Source organism: Anabrus simplex, chromosome 2 (genome assembly GCF_040414725.1).
Source record: "Anabrus simplex isolate iqAnaSimp1 chromosome 2, ASM4041472v1, whole genome shotgun sequence".
Lineage (NCBI taxonomy): Eukaryota > Metazoa > Arthropoda > Insecta > Orthoptera > Tettigoniidae > Anabrus > Anabrus simplex.
The window spans coordinates 806623177-806636847 of NC_090266.1; the positions used below are offsets into that span (position 1 = coordinate 806623177).

Here is a 13671-nt window from a genome sequence, read left to right on the forward strand (position 1 = left end):
CGAATTCTCATAATATGGTTCCACTGAAGTTAATGAATTAATAAATGAAGTAACCTCATAATCCTAATTAACAACAAATTTATCTATCCTGGACAAAATGGTTTCTTTAAACTCCCTGACTGTTTTAATTAATTTTTTTTTTATTGCTCGGACTTGTTTACCAGAAACATCCTTTTGACAAAAATATTGATCTGCTATTGTTCATGTTCATAATTTTCTTGCTCCACAGCTGAAAAGCTGTACATGTTGTCCTAACTACCGGTACCAGTTATTTCATGTTGTCACTCAACAAGTTTACATTATAACACTAATAATTATTAAGAAAGTAGCTTGGATAATCCTATCCTCAAATCCTTAAATCTGCATAAATTTACACACAATGTAAAATAAAACAACCCACATCAAATTGCTTATAACGCCTACGGTTATCCCTTGAATTAATTCCGGCACCTCCTTTGATATGACTTTAGGTCGATGCGACTCGAGTGGTGTAACGCACCTCACCCACCTCTAGGGTGGATGGACTACTGCACCCCATGTGCTCCATAAGATGACCACATATCACATAAACCTACATTTGTGGCTTGGAGACCAACAAACAACAACAACAACAACAACACAATCATCCATCACGAACTCTATGGATTGACAGCTATTGTGTCATCCAAATAAAATAATCGTAAAACTTTGGACAACTCTCAACAACACGAAACAACATCACTATAGATTCTCAAATTTTGACATCCCTGAAAATGGTTATTCACAACATAACCTACCATTGTGTCATTTCTGTCGCATCGATAATAAATCTCAAGTCCTCTACTAAACGACTCTCTTCTTAATTAATGAAGTATAATTCCAAACATTTATTACAAATGACAAAATCCCAGTTACAATTTCTTGGTTACATTGGTATTACAACACAGACTATGCAAAGAGATTTAATTTAAAATGTCACTTGAAATATTCTTATCCATCACAGGCCTATGGTATTATGTGGAATCTTAACTATGGCATGACCCTTTTCCCATATCATTAAATTACACAAAATAAATCCCCAGATTCCCTACAATGAAAATCCCAGCACAAGGTCTCTTCAACACTACAGAATTTCAACCACCTCATCCACTTCCCATTTCCGCAAGACTTGGACCACTTGCTACCACACGACAATAATATGGAATATCTCTCTTACATGATACACTATGTTGTTACATAAAACCATCTGTGACAAACTAACCATCTCTTCTCGCATATCTGAATTTGACACCACAGTATTTCCAAAACCGAATCTCGCAACTTGACTTTTAAAATGTTACCGTTATTTTCCTCTCATCAATTCTACACAGATTTTAACAGACCTTTGGAGTAATAGTTCCCTTCCACAAATCACACACTGGTCTCGCCTCGTACCTTCCCTTGACAAATTTACAGCGCCGAACATATGACGGTGTGCCTTCCGCAACAGCTGACAATCCATTATCGGGCACTCACTCTTGAATGGTAAACCATAGATTACACTTACAGGAATTTCATCTTTACACTGAACAAAATTCTGTGATAAATTAATATCTTAACTTTGGCAAACAACAAAATATAGGAGACAAACGTACAGAAATGATACTTCGCTCTAGACATTATATTCATTTTACAGCCATGAAATCTACTACTGTACATTTCACACGCTAGTTTCGTGACTTGCCCGATCATCCAAGAAAAAATTATTTTTGTCATATTCCTCTGACATTCTCACAAAATAAAAGGGTGACCAAAATGCGTCACAGATACACAAATAAAATTGTGATATCATGAAATAAATAAAATGCACTTTATAAACAAAGGTAGTCTACATACCTGGAAGTCGTACGTGGTCTTGCATCTTAACAGCCCCACCAGCCTCCTCTCACTCTTTATCTAGCCGTCTCGACAGATAGTGGCTTTACAAAACATAATCGTCCTTTCATTTATATTTGCTATCATTCACCTGAAAAATAACGATACATATAAAAAAATGCCCTTCACAAGTTCTCTTCCTCGCAAACCAAACACGTAGTCAAATCACCAATCTGCACACACAATAAAGTAAAACAATGATATTTTCTAATTCAACTGGAGGACTTAGGCATTATGATGACTGTCTGTTGCTTGGATGTGAATATACATGACGGTTCCACATTTCGGAATACCATTAATTTGACTGCTAATCTATCTCCACATGGAGATGACTTTAGATAACCACCTTTGGCCAAAACTGCCTTCCCTCGTCGGGACGTAGTCTCCACAACAAATTTATAATGTTAGTCTGAATGACGTGCAGTTGCTTCAAATTCACCGAAAACAATGTGAGATTTGCAAATGGCCCGGCATGCTTTTATAAAATTTCTCCCACTCTCATGCCATCCGCATATACCGCCTAAAGTTTACTGATGCTTTTTTTTCACCCCACAGAAAATGTAATTATGGCTGAATACAACATAACATATAGTTGCTTAGTTTAGTAGTGGTTTTGATGATAAGCATTAAGGGTTTCTCTTAACCAATTGAGTCGTTAAATTAACTCATAAGCTAGGCACTAATTTTGGTCGATGTAACAGAGTTTAAACGAATAGGCAGATCTCCAACAATTTTCCTTCTGGAGCTATTTAGTGGTCTAAAGTCTTTACCACTAACAACCAAATTGTTTCACTTACGATTTCCTGACATTTACTACGACACTTTCATCACCAATTGTTCTTAAAATATACTTTTAACTAAAAAATTGTTCCACCAAATTACTTCATATCCCCGCACATTCTTCATGTGTGGGTGAGGTCATTTCTGTAGCGTGAGAATGAGAATCACCCCACCTCTCTTCCACATGCCGTCTCTATATGGGGCCTCATGTAATGAATTTAGGACTTATGACTCAAAGGTCATGGGTTCAAAACATACATACATACATACATACATACATACATACATACATATATATTGAAATACTCTTATAGACTGTTATGCCTTTCAACATTCAGTCTGCAAGACTCCGAAATAACTTAGCTTATCTACAATCCTCTACTTGAACTCTCTCTGTGGCCTCACTTAATTCCACACCTCTAATCATTAAATCATTAAAAACTGATTATAACCATTGTCGCCTTGGTATTCCTCTATTTCTCTTACCCTCCATGATCAAGTCTATTATTCTCCTCAGTAACCTACCCTCCCCCATTAGGCTCACACGACAGCACAACCAAATATTACTTCTTAATTAAGCACCAATGAAGCTGGTTTATATGTTAAAGCTATATCTACCAAGTTTATTCTTAACTTAGCCTTTATTTCCTTATTTCAAGTACCCTCCTACCATAGTTCTCACTCGTTTGTACCAGTAATTATTTCGGTTACTTTCATGTCTGTTACTTCTAACCTATGAATAAGATATCCTGACACTAACCTGCTGTCACTCCCATACAACAAAGTCGGTCTGAAAACGGATCGATATAAAGATAGTTTCATCCGAGTATTAGCATTTTTCTTAGAGAATACCATTGATGCATTACCTTTCCTGCAGCTTGATTCAATTTCACTTAGTATATTACCATCCTGGGTAATAGCCTAAGTACTTGAAATTATCCACCTGTTCCAGTTTTGTATCCCCTACCTGGGAATCAGTCCTCTTATGTTTCTTACCTACTGACATCACTTTAGTTTTTGAAACGTTAATTTTTATCATCATACTTGCTGCACCTCTTTTGCAGGCATTTGGCAAGGTTTACCCATTAACATCACGTTGTAGCATAAGCCAGACTGCTTACTACAGTATATTTCCACCTGACTGTATCCCTCGCTGCCATTTTATACATTTCAGTAAATGATCCATCTATGCTGTGAACAAAAAGGTGAAAGAAAAGTCTTTTCTAATTCCTGCAACTACCTTGAATGAGAAAGTTATTTTCAGAACCATTCTCACGTTGGCCCTATTATCAAGATAAATTCTTTTGATTGCCTCTAATAACCTACCCCAGTTCGAACTCCACTGTCGGCAGCCCTGAAGATGGTTTTCCGTGGTTTCCCATTTTCACACCAGGCAAATGCTGGGGCTGTACCTTAATTAAGGCCACGGCCGCTTCCTTCCCACTTCTAGCCCTTCCCTGTCCCATCATCGCCATAAGACCTATCTGTGTCGGTGCGACGTAAAGCAACTAAAAAGAAAAAATAACCTACCCCTAATCCCATAATCCCCCAGTACAGCCAACATTTTATGCCTTTGTAATCTGTCATATGCCCTCTCGAGATCTACCAGACAGAAATACTGTCTATTGCTGTCTATTGCTGTCATAGTATTGTTCAATAACTTGATGCACACTAAAAATCTGGCTATGACATCCTCTCTGTGGTATAAAACCACACTGGTTTTTATCCAACTTCTCTCCACCCCTGATCACACCCTCCTTTCCAAAATGTCTATGGTCACCTTGCCTGTATATTGATCAATGAAATATCTCAATAGTTGTTCCCTTGCTTAGAGACACGCACAGTAACCGTTCTTGTCTAATCGGAAAGTACCTTACTTGCATTCTGTGCTAATCTTCTTACACTATATAGTCATTTTGTCTCTGCCATCCCATTATATTTCACTACTTCAAGTCTAATTTCATCCCGTCCTTCTGTTTTATGTGGTTTATTTACCACCGAGCTCGATAGCTGCAGTCACTTAACTGCGGCCAGTGTCCAGTATTCGGGAAATAGTGGGCTCGAACCCCACTGTCGGCAGCCCTGAAGATGGTTTTCCAAGGTTTCCCATCTTCACACCAGGCAACTGCTGGGGCTGTTCCTTAATTAATGCCATGACGAAGGATGCTGTAGTAGAAACAGCAAAGGAATGTCTAAAATGTGTGTTAATATGGGAAAAAGGGGAACATCTTGGGGAATGATGAAGTCAGGGCAGCTTGTAAGTGTAAAAAGGTGTATCGATAATGGCTCCAAAATAGATTGAGGTAGATAGGGAACTGCGTGCGGATTCAAGAAAGAGAGCAAGAAAAAAATCACTTTAAAGCCCAAGAAGGTATGGTAATATTTCAATAATAAAGCTTGTAAGGCTTGGTCAGCTAACATGGAAACTTTTCTGGACTGCAATAAGGAAAGGGAAGGAAATGGCTCTTTCCTGTCCCAACATCACCAAAAATCTATCTGTGTCAGTGCGACGTAAAACAACTTGTTTATTTACCATCCTTTCAACTTCCTTGAGTGTAATTTCATTACCATCATTGTTTTCCTCCCTATGAATTCCATTTTTTGGGACTTAAACAGAAAGTTTTCCTTTTATATTGAGAAGAAATTTTAAATACTCCTTCCATTTCCCCATTCATTCCCCAGGATCCAGAATGAGTTCACCTGATAAATCCAATAAAGTATTCATTTTCTATTTCCTTCCCTTTCTTTATTACAGTCCAGAAAGGTTTCCATGCTACTTGGCCAAGCCTTACAAGCTTTATGATTGAAATATTACCATACCTTCTTGGGCTCTACAGTGATTTTTTTCTTGCTCTCTTTCTTTAATCTGCATACAGTTCCCTATCTACCTCAATCTATTTTGGACCCATTATCGAAACACCTTCTTTTTACATTTACAAGCTGCCCTGACTTCATCATTCACCAAGATGTTCCCTTTTTCCCATATTAACACAAATTTTAGACATTCCCTTGCTGTTTCTATTATAGCATCCTTGTATGCCATCCATTCTTATTCTATGTCCTGAACTTGTTGGTTGTCTATTCTTTGGAATTTTTTGCTAACCATATCCATGCACTATACTTCTAATTTCCTTGTCATGGAGATTTTCAATCCTTATCAGTCTGCAGCCAGACTTCACACTTTCTCAGTCATTACTACTCTTCATTTAGTCATTTCTTAAATGTTTGCAAAGAAGTTGGAAATTTATTGAACATCTCCCTTGGTAAGTTTTTCCAATACCTAACTCCCCTTCCTGCAAATTAATATTTGCCCCAATTTGTCTCCTTGAATTCCAATTTTATCTTCATATTGTGATCTTTCCTACTTTTAAAGACACCACTCAAACATATTCACCTAGTAATGTCATTCCATGCCATCTCTCCACTGACAGCTCGGAAAATGCCAATTATAATACCAATATAAATGGTTCGTTATTAGACATTATACATTTTCCAGATAACTCATTTCTGGTTGCCAGCATTTCGCCCCTGTGTTATAATTAGGCTCATCAGTTGGTACTTAGCACACCCACCAAGATGCATGGCTAGTGCATTTCGTGGAGGCCACTACGTAGGTTACTTGGAGCCACCGGCAGTGCCAATGCACTATGAGGACTTTGTCTTATTACCAAAAATTGATGCCTGCTTGGCCATCAGATGATATAGATGTTGATTCCCATAGGGAACTTGAAAATATTTGTCCAGAATGAGTAAATTTATAATACCAATATAAATGGTCCGTTATTGGACATTATAAATTTTCTAGCTAACTCATTCCTGGAATGACTTCTTATGGTGTGGGACATGTACGAGATAGGATAAAGAAATTCTTCAATATGCATGTTCCAAGTCTTAAAGCCTTTTATATGAATATACACATAAAAATACTAAGCACAGAAGCAGTACATGAAATGTCTTGACCAGTGATGAGTGCACAAATGTTCTGTGTTTCTTCCGTTGTAGTCTGCTTCCACCAATATCAAATTAATGATTTCATTACTAATTAGACCCTTGAGTAACTTCACAACACTACCTTCAGTCACAATAAACAATACTGCATAAAGACCATCAATTTCTGCGAGATCACCAGTGAGTCACAGAGCGTGCACCAACCCCGTGCATTACTCATGGACGATGTAGACCCGCCGGGTAGTCTCAGCGCACAATGAACCTTAACACCTCAAGGCCATACTTAAGATGTTTTATAGTATCAAAAACGTCCAATTACAGTTCAGGTACCTGAAGTTTTACTCATTCTTAATGAATAAATTCTGAAAACAATATGTTAAACTAATCGACAAATTTCTGTTATAATCATAAATCTTCAAAATGTCATGGCTCTCTGGTTTATACATTGTGCAAATTCTATTCAGCAGTAATTTCTACTGCCTAGTGATAAGGTTCATATGTCTAATCCCATAGTTTCTTGTTCTTCTGTTACAGTGCCTGGCTCTGATATTTTCATGTTGTCTCATAAAGATGATTGGTGATGACTGAGAAGTAGTTGGAAGATATGAAGAGTAAGAGTTAATTTTTACTGTAGAATGTACTCCAAGAATTTTAAGTGGGTTTTTAAATTTGTAAAGCCTCACAGAGGGAGTTAGAATCTTCCCTCAAATGAAGTGACAAAAGTGATATAAGAGCTGTGCATAATAATGACATTATTCATTGAAGAACCTTAAAAAACATACTAGCTTGCAGTTTTGGCAGGAAAGAACTTAATTTATACTGCAATCTAAATATGTGAGTGTTACAGTGAACATGCAAATCTCTCCTCCTGAAAACAGTAGATTTTGAGTGAGACCTTCTGAAGTTCAAAAGCATACTGCAGAAAACTAGGAATCTGAGCTAAAATATTTAAAAAATGGCCTGTGTTATCATATTTCTACCAATAGTGGATGTGCTTGGATAAGGACAGTATGCAACAGTATGTATGTTTTGCAAATAGAAGTGCTTGTATCAAAAGTTGTGTAGTTGGTGACTACAAATGTAAAAAATATGTAAATTAATACACAAAAATAAAAGTATATTAAATATTTTTCCCTGTGTTCTCTTGATAATATCATACTCCAGATAAAATAAATGTAAGTTTTCCTCCTGCATCCACAAAATAGAAAAACTTGATTATTACTGAATTTGTATTGTCATCAATGGAATGTGGTTTGTCAAGTATATATTCAGCCATGACAAACTGATAATTTTTCCAACTGTGATTTATTTTGCAAAGGTGAGCATAATAAAAATGGAGAAACAAACTAAAATAAATATACATTTTTTATTTATGATAAAAAGAATATACATTCTTCATTTATGAAATCTTGTAGAAGCAGCAGGGGCATAATTAACAAGAAAGGAATTTATTTACAAGACAGAAGATGTGTACGAGCAGGGAGTGTACGAGCAGAAGTTTGCCCATCTCATTGGGCTGCTTTGCATTTGGCAGGAGCACCACAGCAATGACTAAAATGATTTATCATATTTCTACCAATAGTGGATGTGCTTGGATAATGACAGTATGTAACATTATGTATGTTTTGCAAATAGAATGTGTGTTTTGCAATGACAGTCTTCTCATATTATTTGAGCATTACAAGACGAGATGTACGATGTGTAAAACAAAAAAAGGAAGTATATAAGTAGGCTTCTTTTTACTTTAAACAAAAATCTTGAAGTATCTCTGATTTTCAATGAGTAATAAGTGTAATAACACAGGTGCCTTATATTAAAATTGTGTTTTGTAGTATAAATTTCAACCCAAATTTATTGGGATGAATTCAAATCTGCTTACCATTTTCTTGTTCATATTACATAATATTTACAATGTGGACAGGAAATAGTTAACGATTTCATGATTTCATGATTTCTGATTAATAATATTGCAACATGAAACACAACTGAATTAAAATATTTTTTAAATATATGTAGAACAAATTAATATGCATGAAAAATGTTGATTATACATCATCCAAATTATCTATCCCTCTACATCATTTCAAATGAATGCTGAGATGAGATATGTTAGTAATGCTTTTATACAGTAACTTTTAGTTCAAAAGGCATAACTTTGAGCGCTTCCTGCCTCTACATTAGTTTTAACTCAAGGTACGGCCTCAAGGCCAACAATCACAGCTGAGGACCTGTACACCTTCAACTCGTAATTCGTGGTCTCAAGATCATGCCTAACTTTCAAACTAGTGGTGGGGGAGCACCTTAAGTTACACCTTCTGAACTATAACACCATCACTAAAGAGCCTATTGAATCTACTGAATCAGCTGTGCCCTTGCATAAAGTGTTATCATTGAGATATCCCATTGACCCTGGTACTTTGCCTCCATCTTTTCCATATTCAGATGGAATCTTGCCTCCATTTTTTACTATTTTTTTCTACTTTCATCTACATTTTTTGGTAAGTAGTGTGAATGAGATTACAAAAAATGGGACATCAAGCTCATATAACATCAGACTGCCTGGAACTTTTCGACCATAACTTTTGCATTTTCCTCATGACATTAACCTGACAGTGTGGAGTGCTGAGCACTGCTCGTCCTGCAGTGAACAGCGCACGCAGTGGAGTGACGAGCACTGCTCACGCGGTACACACGTGTACTGTACTGCGACCTAGCAGTTACGATTGAAGCTGTGTGTGTTTTAACTCATTTCTCCTTGAAGCTGAAGGTTTGAGCTTTCGAACAATTTTTTTTTTTTTAAAATGCTAATTGTTCGGGGCATCAACCTAGAAAGATCTTTTGCCCCTACTTGCACCATATGTGAGGAACCTGCGTGTATTTTGTAAATGGCAGAAGTGTAAAGTTTTGAATGTGAGGAAAGGGACGTTAAGGATGACGCAAACACCCAGTCCCCAGACCAGGGATCTTAATCATTTACAATTAAAAAAACTGACCCGCCCGGGAATCAAACCCGGGGCCGCCGGGTGAGAGTCGGATGCATTGCCCCCTACACCGCGGGGCCAGACTTCGAACGATATACTTTGATCCCTATTTCAATAGTGTTTTAACACTAAAATTGAAGTGATATTTCAAGGAATGTTTATCTCTGCCACCAGGGGTAAGCATTGATTTTGTCCGCTATCTGGCGACCACTATGCACATTTCCTGCATTATACCTTCATTTCCTCTCAGGGAAGAACCTGATTGTCAACATAATCATTAATTTTATCTATTCAGAGTTCTCGTGAGACTGTTTTTCCTGTCCTTCTTCCTTATCAAACGCTATATTGCATTCCATCGGTCGTGAGTGGAAATGGCTTCTACAAACAAGTGCAGGTTGTAGAGTGTTGAAATAGAGGATGTTTTAGAACAGTTCAGTGATAGTCCTCAGAATGGCAATGTGCATGTCATGGCTAACACATTTCTTATGGGAAAACATATCTAATTACGTAGGTCAAATAGAGCAGTTTATAGGGAACCCAGGACCTTAGAATGAAGCAGATGGAGAATGTGATGGTGTGAAGATTTTTAAGATGTTCTTTATGGACGAGTTAGTGGAACTACTGTAATAGTTTGTGAAACAAATTTATATGCTGAGCAAACAATTCGATCTAGGGGCTTATTACCACTTAGTTCCGGAATGCGAGATTGGAAACCAGTCACAAAGGATGAGATACACATTGTGATTGCTCTTTATGTGCTAACAGGTATAATACAAAAGCCAATGCTACGAAGCTATTTTTCTAAAAGTTCAATTTTGTCTACGCCAATTTTTGGTCTGTTATTTCTGTGGCGGGTTTAATTTGGACATTAAATACAATTTGGAATCGTTAACACCATATCATAAAATAAAAATAAAACTGGGTAAAATGCACGAAAACTAATGGCAGGATGTGGAAAGCGGAAAGAACCATACGAGCTAGCGGATCGAAGGACTTTTGTGGCCGAAACTTTGAACAAATAATAATTTAGTTATTATCTACTTATCGTAAATCCTAATTTATTATAAAAACATCTAAAAAGGAAATAATGAACACTACCGTTAACATAAAACCCAAAATAGAAAAACGGTCACTGAAGTTGTAGTAAAAAGGAATTAATGAACTCTACCATTAACATAAAATAAAAAATAGAAAAGGAAACCCTGAAGTATTTAAGTTAGAGTTTTACAGTCTTGCCAGTACTAAAATTTCATGTGAAATACTTTTAATGTGAAGCAACCATCTTCACCAAAAGAATACAGATCGAAAGAAAATAAAAAGGAAACAGAACTACTCAGGCCAAGCTTAATGAAAAATAAAATTTAGGTTACAAAAATGTTATAAAAGGCTTGCCTCATGGCAACGTGAACATGGATGTAAAACCTCTTTACACCATCGAAGTTTACAATGATTTTGGGTAGAAAAATCGACGGGCAAACTCTTGTGACAAATTAAAAAGGTGAAATAAAATAAGGTTAATTTACATTATGGAAATTTAAGATTTGCTTACCCCAAAAGAAGCCAGAGCTCCCAGACAACCCATCCGCTCTACATGATGCCAAAGACAGAATTCAGACACTGTGGGATGCACTTCCCAAAGGTAGCTCACCGCTGGATGGTTTAACTGGAAATGCCACAGCAAAATTAATGACCAATGACCGCACAGGAGTTATATTTCGATTTATTTCAGCCAACAGAATTTAAATATTTTTATTTAATGCTTGTCGTCTTGTCCTTGGAAACTTCTCGAAACATATCTTGTGCAAGTCCCAGAAAAATTGACACATGCGGTACAGGGTGTCCCACAATTTTTGTCAATAAAATTGTATACAATTTTAAATGATAAAGAATTTACTTGAAGAAGGCTAAATATTTAACTCTTGCAGCGCACATCACATCCTTTCCCATTTAAAATTGAGCCAAGGCTCAATAAAAAAAAAATTTGGGGGAGGAAGGAGCACACAACACAACACTGACATTTTGATGCCGTTCTCAACTGGGACGTCCATTATGCATCGAGGTATTTTATCTTGACCTCTGGTTTCACTGACACTGATCTAGGGCCGTTGACACTGCCCGTATGCCAACACCACCTAGCACCGCCTTACAGTCCAACCATGGCAATCTGGTAACTTTCAGCCCAGCTCACCCATCTAGTGAACCGACCAGAAACTGAGACAGTGATGTATCGCCCAGGATGGCATAACTGCAGTAAGCTGGAACATGACACACAACCAGCAGAAGAAAGTCTCCACACCAGAACAACATCCAAAAGGTCTGGAAGATGCAGAGGCAACGTTATGAATGGGACTTGAAGAGAGGTCACTTGATAACACTTTCTAACTGTAGTGTTCTTAAAAAATCTAAAATTTATAAACTTTAAAGTAAGTAGTTTTCAAAATTTGACATCTAGCTCCACAGAGCTACCCCACCCTTCTTTCTCTCACTAAGGACTCCACCAATCTCTAGGGTAAGCAAAATTTTGAAAAGAAAACGAAACAAAATTTTAGAAATAAAATACAAGAGTTTACCCGTTGATCCATATTACAACTTAAGTGACCCTACATTTTAAAGAAAATAACAGCAAACTTTACATAATCTAAAATTTTTTAAAAAAAATTCATTCACCAAGAAACAAATGCCAATGGGGCATTTGCAGTTAAAGTCCCTGGAGTAATAGTAGTAGTAGTTTTGACAGAAATATTTGAGAAATTATTGTAGACAACCTCGTATTTTTCAGTAGGCCTAATTTTTTTTTTCTCCGTCCCGTGGAGTAGGGAAAATAATAGTAATCCACCAGCTGTAATAATCACATAACCACATTTCAGTAGAATTATAGTGAAGATAAGGTATAATATATTAGATAGTATCTTGCCAGTTATATTCGTGTTTTCCTTCGTGTACGGCAATCCTTTTGATACTTAAGCATTTAACCAAACGCAGTATAGTGTTAGTGTAGATACATTGTAGTATAGATACAGTACGGTACATTTAGATAGTGCCGTATCTTGCCTGCTATATTCGTGTGTTATCTTTCGTGTGTACCTATTAGACCCTAATACTAATAATAATTTGTCTAAGCATTTAGCTTCGTTGGTAATCTTTGAGTACAGTAGTTCTTGGAAATTTCATTTCTGTTGTGCTTAGTAGTGACATACGGTACGGTACCGGTATCGTAATTAGGATACGTCTGAAAGTAGTTTAAAAATTACTGTAGTGTACTGTACAGTAGTATACGAGTAATATCCTATTAGAATTTAGTGTGCTTATTTTATTATTGTAAAATATTTGTGTAGTACTGGTGTAGTAGAGGTATCCATAGAAACTCTTACTAAAATATTGTTGAAATTAGGATAGGCTTAATTGCAGTTTGGAATTGTGTAGTTCTTGTGTATTACTTTCGATATTCAGTAATTAACAGCAGTTTTTAGCCTGTTAGGGGTTGTAGGATAAAAAAAAATAGAGCACGACTAAGTAGTATTGTAGTGTAGTCGTATATTAATTACCTTATTGTTGTGTACTATCCCAGACAATATATCCCTCCGTTCATTTATTTTTTTGCAAATAAGTTACTTTATTTTTTTAATTTATAATTTTCCCCCCGTAAAGAATGGCTAAGGAGCGCGAGTGTACTTATTGTGGGTGTGGTGAGGCGTTCAGGGGTATGAGGGAGGAGTTGGAAAGTTTGAGGGAGATAATTAGGATTCTCACAGAAGACAGGAAGGAAGATAGGACTCCCTCAAACAATGTACAGGTTACAGTAGGTGTACAAGAGGGAGGGGAAGGAAAGGGAGGAGTTGTAGAAGACAGGTGGTCTAATGTTCTAAGGGGAAGGAGATTGCAGGCCAAGGGCTCTATTCAGGATCAGAATTCAGGACAGGTGTCTGTGCGAAATCGGTACGAGTCACTCCAGGTAGAACAACAGAGGGAAGATGAGGGACAGGGAACTGTTGCTGAGATGCATGGAAGTAGGAGGAAGGGAAAAGGTAGGAAAGGGAAATGTAGAGTAGAGGATAGGAAAAGACAGGTG

At 36.9% G+C, this 13671-nt stretch overlaps 1 protein-coding gene across 3 annotated transcripts in view; it reads left to right on the forward strand.

Moving 5' to 3' along the window:
- Nucleotides 1–7750, forward strand: part of LOC136863114 (CD151 antigen) — a 218145-nt gene extending 210395 nt beyond the window's left edge. For all 3 annotated transcript variants that reach the window (XM_067139454.2, XM_067139456.2, XM_067139453.2), the window contains exon 7: nt 7156–7750. In XM_067139454.2, the coding sequence (XP_066995555.1) occupies nt 7156–7209 (54 nt within the window). In that variant the 3' untranslated portion in view covers nt 7210–7750. The remainder of the gene's footprint in view (nt 1–7155) is intronic.
- The last annotated feature ends 5921 nt before the right edge of the window (nt 7751–13671 follow it).